The sequence below is a fragment of the Euleptes europaea genome, chromosome 14 (genome assembly GCF_029931775.1).
Source record: "Euleptes europaea isolate rEulEur1 chromosome 14, rEulEur1.hap1, whole genome shotgun sequence".
NCBI classification, from domain to species: domain Eukaryota; kingdom Metazoa; phylum Chordata; class Lepidosauria; order Squamata; family Sphaerodactylidae; genus Euleptes; species Euleptes europaea.
Window position 1 is genome coordinate 18,264,572 of NC_079325.1, and position 15,305 is coordinate 18,279,876.

General features: G+C 44.1%; 3 protein-coding genes across 5 annotated transcripts in view; 1 reads left to right on the forward strand and 2 right to left on the reverse strand.

Annotated features, from left to right (window-relative positions):
* Positions 1 to 705, reverse strand: part of GCK (glucokinase) — a 46,399-nt gene extending 45,694 nt beyond the window's left edge. For 2 of the 3 annotated variants that reach the window (XM_056859962.1, XM_056859959.1), the window contains exon 1: positions 604 to 705. In XM_056859962.1, the coding sequence (XP_056715940.1) occupies positions 604 to 654 (51 nt within the window). In that variant the 5' untranslated portion in view covers positions 655 to 705. Of the gene's footprint in view, positions 1 to 595 lie in introns of all 3 variants that reach the window. The other variant, XM_056859961.1, reaches the window with a different exon arrangement.
* CAPG (capping actin protein, gelsolin like) overlaps positions 1 to 15,305 on the reverse strand; it is a 245,540-nt gene that overhangs the window by 179,749 nt on the left and 50,486 nt on the right. The gene's annotated exons all lie outside the window — the stretch shown is intronic.
* Positions 7,694 to 15,295, forward strand: YKT6 (YKT6 v-SNARE homolog). Its single transcript, XM_056859966.1, has 7 exons — positions 7,694 to 7,827; positions 8,471 to 8,553; positions 10,433 to 10,533; positions 11,324 to 11,428; positions 11,982 to 12,047; positions 13,955 to 14,056; positions 15,055 to 15,295. The coding sequence occupies exons 1-7, from the start codon at positions 7,724 to 7,726 to the stop codon at positions 15,088 to 15,090; spliced, it is 597 nt and encodes a 198-aa protein (XP_056715944.1). The 5' UTR covers positions 7,694 to 7,723; the 3' UTR covers positions 15,091 to 15,295.

Consider the following 15,305-nt stretch of genomic DNA (forward strand, 5'->3'; position numbering starts at 1 on the left):
AGGTGCCAGCGATGTAACATTTTGTAATGTTTCCATTTAAGGTTTATACTTTCTCTAGTCCTTCTGTAAAAAATGTGGTGACAAACCTGTTGTGCTGTTAATGTTAGGCATCAATATAAGGCAGCAGCACAGTTTCAAATGGGATCACAGTCTAATAAGTCCAGTTCTTTCTCTGCAGTGACAACAACTTCCTTTCTCCCTGTTCCTACCCACACCAAGTCCAGGAGTCGACTAGGGCAGTCTAAAACACTTGACCCGGTTTAAAGGAGCAGAGACGTCCAAACACCACAAAATCCTCTGTGTGTTTTCTATCAAGAGCACACATTCCCTCGTTGGCCCCAGAGCAAAGGCCCACCAAAGCGACATCCTTGTATAGTTTCCAATGCTAGCCAAGGACTTTAAAAAACTTTCACAGGCTTTCTGAATGCGGGAAAGTCGCTACATTTGACCATTTCTCTTTTAGTTGCTTTTAAATGCTGTTTACTGCTTTATGCTTGTAGATTCTGAAATAATTTCCCCCTGCCCTCTTGTCACATTGATCACCTGCTTCCTCGACCCGTCAGCTCCCTGCCTAAGGCCAAACTATTTCCCGTACCCCCTTACCTGCTGGCCCCTTCTGCCTCTCAGTTTTCTCGTCTTCGGCATCACTGCCATATCCAGCCCAATGGACAGAGGCTCTAGCTTCCTTCAGAGCAATTTCATTCTCAGCATTCAATTGCTGTGACCTTTGCCCCAGGCATTCAGAACATTCTCAAATATTCCAGCATCAAACCGACGGGGGTGGGAGCAAAAAGATCACAGGCAGGTGACAGTCACATTCCAGCCTTATCAATATAAGATTGCTGATACATCTCATGCATAGTTGAGCTCTAGAAGTAACACTCCGCATTGCTAGATCTGATCTAGCAGAACCTTCCCCATTGATTTCACCCAGGCCTGCTTCCTAGTAAATGCTGCCAAAGACCGGTCTTGTACTGACAGTGCAATCTTAAGGACATTTTCCTGCAAGTAAGCACCATGGAGTAGACCTACTTAGGACTGCCCTCTCAAAGTGTCTATAAGCCTCTTTCCTGCCTGCAGTATGAAAGTGAAATACAATCTTAAAAGTGCTTGTGTTTAAATCAACCAAAGAACACACAGCAAGATAGATTTATAATGACATTTAAAGTTTCCAGAGTGTTCGTGTCACTTCTAATACAATGCACCATCTGAACTGCTTTTCTGCAATGCCCATCCATCATTATTTCTATAGAATTGAGTATATATGGGAATGGCTACCCCCCTCCCCTGAATCGATTCTTCCTGTATAGAAGTGTCTCTTTGGTTGCTATAGGAACAGTCCTCAAGTATTCCACCTTCTTTTTGCATAACTGTAGACATCTGTGGGCTGGCTGTTTTGTTTATTGCTATAACTTCTGTGGCAAGGCTTGGAAAACTGTATTATTGGGTATCCCCCTCTCACAAAAAGGGGAATATATCCCACCAGAGCTTAGGGCTGGTTCTATAAGGCGATAACTTGAAGCGGTCACCTCAGTACATTTTCAGGGGGTAGCAATTTCCCATTCCACCTGCTGCCAGCCAGCTAGGGTTGCCAACCTCCAGATGTAGGGTTTGCCACCGGCAGGAGGTTTTTGGGGCTGAGCCTGAGGAAGACAGGACTGGGGAGGGGAGGGACTTCAATGCCATACAGTCCAATTGCAAAAGCAGCCATTTTCTCCAGGTGAACTGATCTCTGTCAGCTGGAGATCAGTTGTAATAGCAGGAGATCTCTAGCTAGTACCTGGAGGTTGGCAACCCTATCCAGATGGGGACAGGTGATCAGGAAATACAACTAATCTCGACAATAGGGATCAGTTTGCCTGGAGAAAATGGGTGCTTTGAAGGGTGGACTCCAAATCTCCAGTAATTTCATAGCCCAGAGTTGTCCCCATCTGAAACCTGAAGGGGGTCGTCCAGGTTATCTCCTCACTCCCCCAAGCAACGTGCACACGCTAGCAGCCAAAATCTCACCAGCTTCTTCTTCTTGCAAGAGTTCAGCCACCATTTTTGACTCTTAAGAGGAAGGATCCTGGTGGGAGTTCAGGAAGCCCTGGAGGGCAGGCTTCCCAATATGGTTGAGCCTGTTGGGCTCTACTGGAATGTTGGGTCTGGGGACTAGGTGCCTCCACCCAATGGCTGCCATTGGGTGCTGGGACCAAGCACATAATGTTGGGAGGTTGCAAACTTTGCACCCTCTTCTGATGGAGGCAGCTGTTTTTGTGGACACAAGTGACGCCTCTTGGGTTCTTCTGAAGCCCCTCCTGCCCCTATGAGGTAGAGGAAAACCAAAATTGGCCCTTTGCTTTGAGGAAAAGATGTTTAGTTGAAGAAGCAACTGGGTGCCGGGAAACCAGTTGATGGGCGCCATGTTGCAGGGGGTCACTGCTGTAGGGGCATACATGGCTTGCTCCAATATTTTTGAAGGGGGCAGTGAAGAGGTAAGGAGGGTTATCTTCTCCAGCTCCTGGGCAGCAGCAGTAGGAAAGTGTGGGGCAGGGTAGTAGCTGGTGTACACAGTAAGACAAACAAACATGATTAAGGTAGTTTATCTTAAGTAGCCGTTTTGATCCACAGTAGAAGAGCTAGCTAAAGAGTCCAGAAGAACCTAGAGACCGACAAGATTTCCAGGGTATAAGCTTTTGAGAGTCAAAGCTCCCTTTATCAGATACAAGTTGGAATGGAGATCTCTTGAGTCCATATATCTGCGTCAGAAGGTGGGAGGGGTGTTACAAAGAAGGAACTCAGGATGTCAGGATGCATAGGTACAAGGTGCATTATAACTAGTTTGATCAGAGCAGAAGGGAACTGCTTGGGGGCAGAAAATGAGCGCCTGTAGTGAGATAAGAATCCTAAAGGTGACATCCTTGAAACCGGGAAGTCTTTTTCCCACATGCAGTTTTTGCTATGGCAAGGCATCTCATGAATTTGTGTCGATTTCATTGGAGACCAAGGAGGGGATAGGGAAGCAAGCAGAGCAGTAATGCAGACGGGGTGGGGTTTAGGCAAGGTCAGATGTTTCCTGTCCAGCTCATGATGGAAGCGACTGCCTCTCACTGGTATGGCAATACTGGCCAGCATCTGGTGGATTTGACACTGAAAGCAAGAGAACTTGTGAATCTGCCCTTGCACATTATCTGAATCACAAAATGGTCTCCAAGCAATTCTTTGAAAAGGCGCATGGAATATCAGCATGCGAAGAAGAGTTGGAGGACGGCTTGGAGGAAGATGCCCCCACCCCAACACGGCCACGTTGAAAAGAAATCTCCCCCTCCCCAGTCAACTGCTTCCTTCCTTCTAACCCCAGACATCTCCAAGAGGTTAGAAGGAGCGTTTTGTTGGACTGTGTGGGAGGGTGGGGGTGGGTCTCTTCAGCAGGTTCAGCAGGTTTCTAGGCAAAGAGATAGGAAAAGAGAGACTTGTGCAGAGCATTCACTTCCTGTTACAAGCAAGAGTGGGGGTGTAACAGGGATCAAGGCAATTTTTAAACAAAAGAAGGAACTGAAATAATCAGTGCCTTGAAATAATTGTGCCCTCTGCACAAATAAAGTCCTGCACAAAGTTCTTAGGCTTGCCAACCCCCAGGTGGCGGCTGGGGATCTCCTCGGATTACAACTTGGTCTCCAGGCGACAGAGATTAGTTCACCTGTAGAAGATGGCCACTTTGGAAGGTGGACTCGATGGCATTAGACCCCATTGAAGCCCCTCCCCTCCCCAAACCCTGCCCTCCTCAGGCTCCGCCTCCAAAATCTCCAGGTATTTCCCAACCCGGAGAGTGGAGCAGCATGCTACCTCACTGGCTGTTGGAATAGAATAGAAATCCTAGTTTTCTCTTCCCTCCTCCTTTCCCACCGACATACATTTTATTTACTGACCAACCAAGCAGCATAAAAACTATGTTTGTTTAATTAAGTTTATGTGTTTTTCCATTTGGTTATTCAACAAAGGCACATTTTTCTGCTTGCCTGCAGAATTCCGCAAGTATGTAACAGCTCAAAAACCTGCCTTGTTTTCAGAATGTGATAGCTTTTATTAGGATCCACCAAAGTAACAAAAAATAATGTGCAGACTTTTGCACTCTCCAGAACTGTTCACCTGGCTGGATGTTTTAAAAGAGGTGGGGGAGGAAGAGTTCTGGAGAACATGACGTTTGTTTGTTTGCTTGCTTGCTTACACCGTGCCTTCCTCCCCACTAGGGACCGGAAGCGGTTTACATTATTCTCTTCTCCATTTTATTCTCACAACAACCCTGTGAGGTAGGTTAGGCCAAGAGAGTGTGACTGGCCCAAGGTCACCCAGCGAGCTTCCATGGAACGATTCGGGAATCAAACTTTGGTCTTCCTGATACTAATCCAACACTCTTGACCACTACACCACACTGTATTTGTGTGTGTGTGTGTTTTTTTTTTTTTTTGCTTATCAAAAGGCATTTAAAAACACATGAGCTCTGCTAGGGAAAAAGTCTTTCGTGCATATTGTACTCTTGTTCTTTGTGGGAGTGAGGGGGAGGTATATACTATGATTATTTTAACATGGAAAGGGCAAGAGTCCAGTAGCACCTTAAAGACTAACAAAAATATTTTCTGGTAGGGTATGAGCTTTCGTGAGCCGCAGCTCACTTCTTCAGAAAGCTCATACCCTGCCAGAAAATATTTTTGTTAGTCTTTAAGGTGCTACTGGACTCTTGTCCTTTTCTACTACTGCAGACAGACTAATACGGCTACCCACTGTGAATTATTAACATGGAAAGAAAACCCTCTAATTCTGCCTGCGTCGCTCAATTTTTGTGTGTGCATTAATCGCGATACAGGTTCCCCACCCTTGCCCCGCACATGGAGGACTGGGGCAACTGCACTTGGGAACCGGAAGCCACGCTAGAGAGCCACGAAGACTGAACCCTTTCAATCGCGCCCAGGGTTGAGTCCCCGCCCCCGCGCGACGGCAGCCTTGGCGCATGCGCAGTGCGCTACGCTCGCTCTAGACGGCGGTTGGTTCACCGGCCGTCGAGTTGGCACCACTTCCGCTTCCCTTCGCGTTCTGCTGCCGGGTTGGCGGCTTTCCGGCTTCGTTAATTCCCTCACAGCCACTCGGGGGATCTTGAGGCGAGCGTCGTTGGGAGGGCGCTGGCCGGAGACGACTCTTGCCTCCCCTTCTGTGGAAGGAAGACGCGTCTGGGTGGGTATTAACGGTCGAGGCCGAGCGAGCGACGGGGGCCTGAGAGGGACATTCCCCGCCAAGGGGTCCGGCCGAGGCGATCTCTTCGGGAGAGGGAAGGGAGCGGTTGGTTATGGTGACTCTGGGCCTGGGACCGGCTGGCAAGTCAGAGGGCCTGGTTGTAGCCTCGCTGGGGGGCTCTGCTAGTCTCCGTGGCCGCCACCAACAACGGGGAGTCCTGTGGCAACTTAAGCCTGAGAGGTTTACCTTGGCAGAAGCTTTTCTGGACATCAGGTCACTTCATCAGACGTAAGAAGCGGGTCTTCAGTTGGGAGATGTAGGGGTAATAAACAGTGGTAATTCACAGCGATAGAGGGGGTTACCGCACTTTGTATTCCCAGCGATGTATTAAGAGTTTGAAAATGTTGTAAAAAACAACAACACCGCTTTAAAAGGGTTTTTGGATACCACGGCTTATAAATGGTTGGAAGACGTCTTCACAGCTAAAGGGGCCAAACAAAGTTATAAAAAACAGTATTTTTTATAACGTTTTCAAACTCTTAATACATTGCTGGGAATACATAGAAAGTGTGAACAGTATTTTTTATAACGTTTTCAAACTCTTAATACATCGGTGGGAATTCATAGAAAGTGCGAGCAGTATTTTTCCTAACGTTTTCAAACTTAATACATCACTGGGAATACATAGAAAGTGCGAACAGTATTTTTTTATAACGTTTTCAAACTCTTACTACATCGCTGGGAATACAAGTGCGGTAACCCCGATAGAGAGAGAGAGAGAGAGAGAGCGTGGGAGTGAGTGATGGCAAAAATGATGAACATTGGGGCTAAAAGCCTATGACAGGCATGCGTCAGTAGGGTTGTGCGATGCTTCTAGGGCAGTTGGAATGTGCTCAGGATAATCACAGAGAGAAGCAAACGAGTCTTGTGACACCTAAAAGGTGGATCATGGAAAAAAGAACCTTGTGAGTCAGAGTGTAGTTTGGCTGATTGTGGAGGGTTATCCTTGTATGGTATCTCTCCGTTTGCATGTACACGCATGGCTGTGGAACAAAAAAAAACTTAGTGGGGCCAAAAGGCTTGAAAGCTCAGTAACCTTCACTATGAATAGTTTTGCAGTGCTTATTGTGTAAATGTGTGGGTTATGAAGACAAATATCATGGGTCTACTGTATTCATTTAAAAAGACCTGGCCCACCTTTGTGTGACTCTCGAGGCATTTTATGAAATCTGTAAAACGAAGCAACAAATTAACAAAATAAACCTCTGTTATGGGGCTTTTTGAGCTCACTTTACATCTTTTTCTCATTTCTGTATGTAAATAAAAAGCCATGTCTCTGATGAGGTAGTGTACAAAAACTTCTGTCCTGATATCTTTAAGGTATGGCAATAGTATTTGGAGGGAGAGGGTTCAGGCTGAACAAATTGAGGTGAGGTTGCCTAGGAGATCTGAAATACTGTGGCTTCTCTCATATTCCCTCCCCCCCACACACACACCATTTGTAGCCTTCCCATGGTCCTTACTTGTTCCCCTGGGCTTGCGCTACAGTAAGCAGGTGTTCTTTATTTCAGAATATCCTGGCATCTCTCATGGCATCTCATCCTGTCTCATCATCTAATTCTGTATGCTTGTTGGGTTATAATTCCTGTAACAGATGTTGCCAGGACTAGAATGATGGCAGATAACTAGGGGTGACATATTTGAGTTGCATGATCTCACACTTCCAGAACAAAGTTGTTTGTTTCAGTTGCTCTTACAGCCTGGTAATGGTCTTGAAGTAGAGGGAAGCATTTTACATTCAGAACAATAACAGTGGGATAAAATCCTTATTTTAAAAATGATGTTGGGTGTTTTCTGTTTGAGCTGAGTGTTACAGATAGTGTGAAACAGAAATGTGTGTAAATAACAATAACTTTGACAGGTGTTATTGTTCAGCACCTGGTCTGTGTGCATCTGAGATCAGCCAGAAGTAGTACTTATAGTGGAAGTCTTAACTCAGTTTTCGTATGGAATGAAAAAAAGCATGGCATTTTAAAAATCAGAGGGACACATCAATGGATGGCCTTACACTGGCTGTTTTGCTTTTTAAAATCTCAGATGGTTGACTTTCCATTGGTAGAAGTTATGACCTTACTGAATGCCTATTTAAAATTGTAGATCATCACATGAAGAACATTTTGTTGCAGTATATTGTAGTTCTGTGCATACATGCATAAGGTGGCTGAAATTGATAGAACTGACTTCCAAGTAAGTGTGCAATAACATTGATACGCATAGGAAGTCTTCCTGTGTCTCATTTTCTGGTCTGTAGAGAAATTTGATTTTGTCTTAAGATAAGCCTACAGATGCATGTGTTGACACTTTTGACAGTGAAGAACATGTATTGACACTTTCTTTGAGTTATCAGTGTATTTTCTTGTTCAGTTGTATTCACTTTAAGTCATCTTTTTTGTGTGTGTTTCTTTCTTTGCTCAGGTTATTGAGAATTGGAGGTGCTTAAGCAGGTACAAGGATGAAGCTGTATAGCCTAAGTGTACTTTACAAAGGAGATCCCAAAGTGCATTTACTGAAAGCTGCCTATGATGTGTCATCATTTAGTTTTTTCCAGCGATCCAGGTATGTTCTGCAAACATCAGTAAGGTTACTGGAGCTTCTTCCATTGGTTCCCTTCAAGGGCTTGAACTTGGATAGTGGTGTCCCCATTGTGATTGTTACATGGATTTCAGAATGCTCAATTGGACAGAGGCCTTTAATTCTTTTGTATTGGTAGCAAACGTTATCATTTCATTGCCTTGAATCTTCCTTTTAAAATTTCTTCTCCATATGAAGAAGGCCCCTTCTGCTAATCTGAACAAATGTGCATTGCCTTTAGATGTGTTGTCTCCTTTCACTTGCAAGTGGAATATAGTCCTTAAATTAGTTCACCTAATTTCTTCTCAAATATCCCACAAACGAAGGTTGTTGATGCTAAGTGAGTATTGAGTAAATATTGTACCAGGTAGTCTTGAATTCAGAAAGTCAGGCATGTTATTTGTGCTGCAGTTCTATTCTTACTAGTTATTATGTTACAGGGAGTTCATAATTAAGTTGCATTTTTCTTTGGAATCCAAAGACTTCCAAATCCAGCGTGGTGTAGTGGTTAGTGTCAGACTAGTATCTGGGAGGCCTAGGATTGAATCCCCACTGGTGCCATGGAAGCTCACTAGGTGACCCTTAGGCCAGTAACACACACACTTTCTCTCTCCCCCCCCCCCCCCAGTGTTCAGGAATTCATGACCTTCACAAGTCAACTGATAGTGGAGCGTTCAGACCTAGGCAGCAGAGCTTCTGTAAAGGAACAAGGTAAGAGTACACAGAAATACACAATGAATACAAATAAGAGAGTAAATTTTGCAAACATTGCTAGAGTTGGGCCTTGGGAGTTAAGAGGTTTATACTGCATCTGTCTTCCACATAACATCTGCTTTTCTAGCAGAAAGCCAGCATGTTGTTTTACTTCTTGTTTCATTACATTAATTTTCCCTTCAGGCAAGTTGGTTGGTTGAGTTTTGAAACCTCACTTAAAAGTATCTAATAAGAAATGGGCTTCTGCAACTCTGGTCCACCAAAAGGCTGTTAATTGGCATAGGAAAATATGAGCTGGAATGGCTTCATTCATCCTGTTCGTATTTGTCATTAAATGTGCCAAGCAAATGGTTAAAGTAGCAGCTTCCCAAGAGAATCCTAGCCTTCAATCCAGATGGAATTTCAGCCAAATTATATTGAATTAGGCGTTAGCCTTCCGCAGTGGAAAATTGAACAGTGGCAGAAACCTGCCTGACAACAAACCACCTTCCTGCAGTTTTCTTACTGCCCCAGAGAAGCACAAGCTCAGACCCTGAACTGGCTTAATTTTTCCACAGTAGCAAGTCCATTCTCCTTGATTTTTTCCTGTCCACTGTACTCGCTATAAAGGTAAAGGTCCCCTGTGCAAGCACCAGGTCATTCCTGACCCATGGGGTGATGTCACATCCCGACGTTTACAAGGCAGACTTTATTTACGGGGTGGTTTGCCAGTGCCTTCCCCAGTCATCTTCCCTTTACCCCCAGCAAGCTGGGTACTCATTTGACTGACCTCGGAAGGATGGAAGGCTGAGTCAACCTTGAGCCGGCTACCTGAAACCAACTTCCCTTGGTATCAAACTCAGGTCATGAGCAGAGCTTGGACTGCAGTACTGCAGCTTACTACTCTGCACCACAGGGCTCTTACTCGCTATACTCTTCTATATATTTGTACTGTCATCCATCTCAGTCTGCTGGAAACTTTCTGGTACTATTTTATCTGTTGAAAATATTAGAGGGGGTGGGGTTATATGTTCTGTCTTTGGAATCCTGGCAGACTTTCTTTTAAAGTCAGCTTCTAGTTATCTGTGGTGAGCGTCATTATGTCGTCAAGCTGTGTCTTGTGAAGTCCCAGAAGTGGAAGGGGTCTAGGCAGAGCTGCTTGGGATCAGAGATGTTTGCCTACAGTGTTGTGTATTGATCCTTGTCACTCTCCTATAGCATTGTGCCTCAGTCTCTTTCTTCTCTTGCTCTGGTCCTCTGAAAAAAATGTATTCAAACGATGCACTGGAGTGTGTCTATTCCTGACTCCATGGTGCATTAGGAAGGCCTTGTGTTATATTCTACCTTTGCATCCTCCCCACGCCAAGTATTCACAACAGTATATAATTGATTTTTATGTAGGTTCTGCATTCCTGATCTTTAGGGGCTGATCTTGTGATGGGCATTGTGCAGTGCCATGCCTGTAGAATTCTTCCTTCCTTCCTTCCTTAGTCCCACAGTGGGGGAATTCCATTCATAACAAAGCCCTATTTTTGTTCTGTAGCTGAGATGGTATTAAATCTAGAATCGCCTATCGGAAATTGAAAGTGTTTAGTACGGTCCCAGACCAACAATAAAAATTTTTTATATGATAAAAATAATAGCTATATACATCAATAAATACATAATCATACATTCGTAGGAGAACTATTAAAACTTAAGCTTAACTAAAACACAGTTATAATCCACATATAAATATAAAAACACTAATTCGTTAGGTTCGACAATCGCCTATCCAGAATAGGTGATTCTGGCAGTGCAAACTGAACTGTGGTTCCAGATGAACTCATCATTTCACTGCCTTCTTATACAAGCACAAAGCAATTTTGCATGAAGTTCTTTTTCCTTTTTGCTTTAGAGTACCTCTGTCATGTTTATGTGCGGAATGATGGGTTGGCTGGAGTGGTGATTGCAGACAATGAGTACCCACCACGGGTCTGCTTCACTTTGTTGGACAAGGTAAGCAGACGTTCCTACTGTGAGAGTAGACATTGCGGTAGGTGTTAGAAGGCCTAATGTGCTTTACTTGCACCTAAGGCCTTGTCTTAGGCCTTCGGGGGCATTTGACTTGTAACAAGAGCAGTTTCTCTACTGCTGCCTTTAAACCAAGCCATTTATCATTTATATTCTGGCTTGTTTCAGAGGAGCTCAAGGCAGCGTACACAGGGTTTCTGGCCTCTCTGCATATTGGCCAGGGTTGGTCCTACATAGCTTGTGAAGGGGAACTGCCTTCGTACACTCAGTTTGACTGACTTCTTTTCTGTTAAAGCACAAAAGCAGACACTCTTGCCTTGGTTTGTTACCAAGGGGTTTGTTGAGGTCTAGAACTACCTGTACATTTTACAATTATCTTTAATTGGGGAGGGTAAGCGCCCTCATAGAGAACAAATGAAGAGGAACTGGGTGTGAGTTGTCTTTCAGCGGTGATAGTGCTTACCAAAATTACCCAGTGTTCTCTGAGTCTTGAAGAGCAGTCCTAAGCAGAGTTATACCCTTATAAGCCCATTGACCTCAGTGGAATTAGAAGGAAGTAACTCTGTTTAGGATTGTGGTGTTAGCCCCATAAGACCACCATAGTTACATGGTTGTTTGAACACCAGGAGATGTCTGTCCAAGATCATTTAGAGGCTTCATAATTAAAGGGTCTGGGTTAGTGTTCACTGATTTTGTTTAATATAAAAAGCTGTTTGTAGGGTGAAAGGCTTTCCCTAAATTCTCTATGATGAACTCCTGTTACCTTGCATTGTAGGTGCTGGATGAGTTCGCCAGGCAAGTTAGCAGAATAGACTGGCCCTCTGGATCCCCAGTGACGATAAACTACACAGCATTGGACAGCTACCTTAGTAAATACCAGGTACAGGCTGATCTATAAGTTGACAGGTGAAGGAAGTGGAATGGGGGCAGGGATCTCCAGCAGACTACAGACTTGCTCTGTCTTCTGGCCTAATGTCTTTCCACATTTTTAACATCAACAAAAAGTGTACAGATCCTATAAGGCACTGAGTATGTTGTAGCTCTTGTGAAATTGACATATGATTTTTAAAAACTTGGATTTTGTCTTGTTATTTTTTGGTGTATGGGCCTTTTTTATACTACTACTTTTACTTTTTAAGACTGGCATGCATGGCTCTGCCAATAACCTCTAACCTCTGCCCCAATTACTTTCTCACCTCTTATCTTTCCTGTACTGTGTAAGTAGAACCTACATTCTGAGAAGAATTAATACTCAAGAATAGGGAGGGGATATGTATTTTATCAGGCCCACCAGTGTCAAGGCTTTATGTGTCTAGCTTGGAAGAACAATCCACTTTCGTCACTAGACTATCACGCAAAGGAGATCCTTCTAGCGACTGTCTCCAGCGTCTTGGCAACCGACATGCGGAGTGAAATGCTTTGCTGTCTTTCAGAATCCTCGTGATGCTGACGCAATGACAAAAGTACAAGCCGAGCTGGACGAGACCAAAATCATCTTGGTAAGGGCCACAACCTGGAGCCTTGCATGGCTTTCTTGAAATGGGTAGATTATGCGATTTAAAAAACAACAACCGGGGGCATAATTTTGGCATGGTGGCATTTTCAGACAGGTAACTTCTGTGTGAAATCTGAGTGGTAAGGTAATATACATGAACAGAGTGTCTGAAGGAGAAAAGAAGGAGATGAACACAATGTATATTTTAAACATGTGGAAACTGAAAATCTGGACTAGGAGACTGTGTTAATGGCCTCCTAAGCTAGGTACACATAGAGCTCACTGCCTGTGGACCTCAGTAACACTGCAGTGGCAGGAAAACGTACCCATTCTTGTTCACTGTGTGAACAGACTGCTGGACTTGATGGGCCTTGGTCTGATCCAGCAGGGCTTTTCTTATGTTCTTATGATTACAAAGTATAACATGCGTGTTTGCTGTCATCAGTCTAGAAACTCTTTTTCACAAGTCTCTAAATGCTGTAAAACTATTTTCCTCTCTATAGAAGTACATGCGTGTGTCACTTCCATCCTGGGTTTCTTTGATGGGAGTGGCAGCTTCCTAAACCAGTCTTTTAATAGGCACCTGTCATTCTGCAATGTGAGCCTGGAGCTGAAAACATGATGCTATCAGGAGGAATTAGGTCATGACTACTACTGTGGCCATGAACACCTCTCTTTCTTTTTTTTTTAACCATGTCATGAAGATCTAAATTCATCTCTAATAAGGTTTCTTGTATTGTGGAGGAGTATCTTGCTTTGTCCTGCCCCAGAGGTGATTCTTCTCCTGCAACTTAGGAGGGCCTTGTTTGTGATGAATTGTGCATCTCCAATTAAGATGAGCAGATACTGTAACAAACTATGGTTGCTGTTTTAATCCTACATTGTATTTGTCAGTCCAGGCCAGAACACTGAGGGTTGGTGATGAAGCATACTCCAACAAGATCAGCAGAGTGAAAAATAATATTATTGTAAAAAGATAATTTAGTAAGGCAGCAGCAAAATTTAGCAATCTGAGGATGCTTACTGGGATTTTAATTTTTTTTTGTGGGCCTATCTGAGCTGCTGCTTTCAAAAGAGGAGGAAGTCAATTCTATCCACTCCCAAGAGGGATCCATTTTAATGGTAACCAAGTAGGCATGAGGAGGGCTCACCCTCTGTCCTTACAAAGGACCGTCAGACCTCAGCTCAACCTATACCCCGCTTCTCCATCAGATGATCTTCACGTAAGATGAAAGACTGATCCAAAATTTGAACGTAGAATAATTAAATTCAGCTGAGAATATGCCCCCCCCCCCGCAAACTTGGCAGTATAAAGTGTTCGTAAATAGTATACCTGGCAGTATAAAAGCTGTCCCCTATTAAAATCCATGAATGGCTTAATTGAATAAAGTAGATGTTGCCTGATATCTAGAAGGTACCCAGGCAAGTACGATTGGTGACAGAAGGGTCTTTGCAGAGTACAAAAATGTAGATCACTGACTTTGGGGGTTACCGCACTTGTATTCCCAGTGATGTATTAAGAGTTTGAAAACGTTATAAAAAAATACTGTTCGCACTTTGTTTGGCCCCTTTAGCTGTGAAGACGTCTTCCAACCATTTATAAGCCATGGTATCCAAAAACCCTTTTAAAACGATGTTTTTTACAACATTTTCAAACTCTTAATACATCGCTGGGAATACAAAGTGTGGTAACCCCCTTTGTTAAAAAAAAAGGATATTGTGCTTTCGAAACTTCTGGATCAGAACGTGCAAACTTTATATTTAAATGAAAGCAGAGGTACCATGGGGAGGGGGCTATAGAGTAAGGCTCTGGGTGCTGTGATAAGGCTATACTTGCTGTCTGCAGCTGGGCTTATGGAGTCTCTGGCAACATACACGCTCCCTCTTTCAGCTTTGTCTTTTCCCACTTAGCACAATACCATGGAGTCTTTGTTAGAACGAGGAGAGAAACTGGATGACTTGGTGTCCAAATCGGAGGTCCTTGGAACTCAGTCAAAAGCCTTCTACAAAACTGTAAGTATGTCCAGGCCAGCGCTCCAGCTCTCCTGTCACATCAGCTCCTTTCTGTCTGTAGCTGAGTGTTTTTGTGTCAGTGAGAGGATGGATCTTTCTGAGGCAGCAAGCTCTGGCAGCGTGTTCTCTGAGTGAGGTGCTGCGAAACGCCTGAAAGACCAGGGAGAGCTAATGAGGTGCTGGAGTGGTATAGGTTAATGTTGAGTTCCCTTGCTGGCCCTGCAAAGAGTTCTCCGTTTGTGACAGTTGTATGGCAAAATGCTTCCAAGTCTGCAAGGCTGTCTTGCCGCAGCAGGTTCCTCTAAACCCTGGGGAGAGTGAAACACAGATGGCTGTTGCGTTCTGCTGAAATGTGATGCTTTGTTCTGGCTTCTTGTGTATTTTTCTACTACTTAAAAAAAATCATCTCCAAATTACTATATTTTATGTGATTCAATGGCTTTTGGACCCAGGCATTTCAGTAGGAGGTGATTGTAGTGCTGAGTTACTACCCAGAATTCCCTGCAACGCAGAGTTTTAGGGGGAGGGAAATTTATGGCATGGAACATTATATTTTTTAATACAGCAACTTGCATAGTAAATGGGAGGTAGCCACTTTGGGTTTTTTTTTTTTTTTGCTGGAGGTGAAATGGCAGGAGATTCAGACTTTTGAAGGACATGAAATGGTTGGAGTCTTGGGTCTTCCCTGCTGGAAAAAAAGCTTGTTTACAAGTTTCATAATTGCTCTAATTTGGGCTAAGCACAACCTGTAGATAGAAACAGATGTGAGGAAACCCCTTGCTCACATTTGGCCCATCGTATTAGCGTTAGGCTTGCCGTGGCTGCTCTTTTCTTGCCTGTATTGCTGCTGTTCCTTCCCATCCTGCTTCGTGCTCAGCAGTGGTGGCCACGCCCCCATGATGGCACCAGTGGGGACCTCTGAGGACTTTTTACTTGTTGGCTTGTCAATGGAAAGCCTCTCACTATGTGCACGCTTATTTTGTCTACATCCTCTTAAGGCACGAAAGCAGAACTCGTGCTGTGAAATCATGTGACCCTGTCAGCTGCGCCCCACCTTCTGTTCTGGACTATCAGGCCTTCACTCACATTCAGCACTCCGGAGAAAAGGCAGCAAGAAGATGTATCCCAAAACTACCTACGATGGCAATCCTTGTTTCCAGAGTTCAGCCACTTCAGCCAGACTGGATGCCTGGAATGGGACACGGTGTTGTGGTTCATGAACTTAAAACAATCTTTTATTCCCCCTCCC

What these genes read in the sequence shown, in the direction of transcription:
- YKT6 (XM_056859966.1), top strand. Translation starts at nt 7,724, where the DNA reads ATGAAGCTGTATAGCCTAAGTGTACTTTACAAAGGAGATCCCAAAGTG. An exon ending in GCTACCTTAGTAAATACCAG is followed by an intron (nt 11,429 to 11,981) that starts GTACAGGCTGAT and finishes GCTGTCTTTCAG; the next exon opens with AATCCTCGTGATGCTGACGC. An exon ending in ACGAGACCAAAATCATCTTG is followed by an intron (nt 12,048 to 13,954) that starts GTAAGGGCCACA and finishes TTTCCCACTTAG; the next exon opens with CACAATACCATGGAGTCTTT.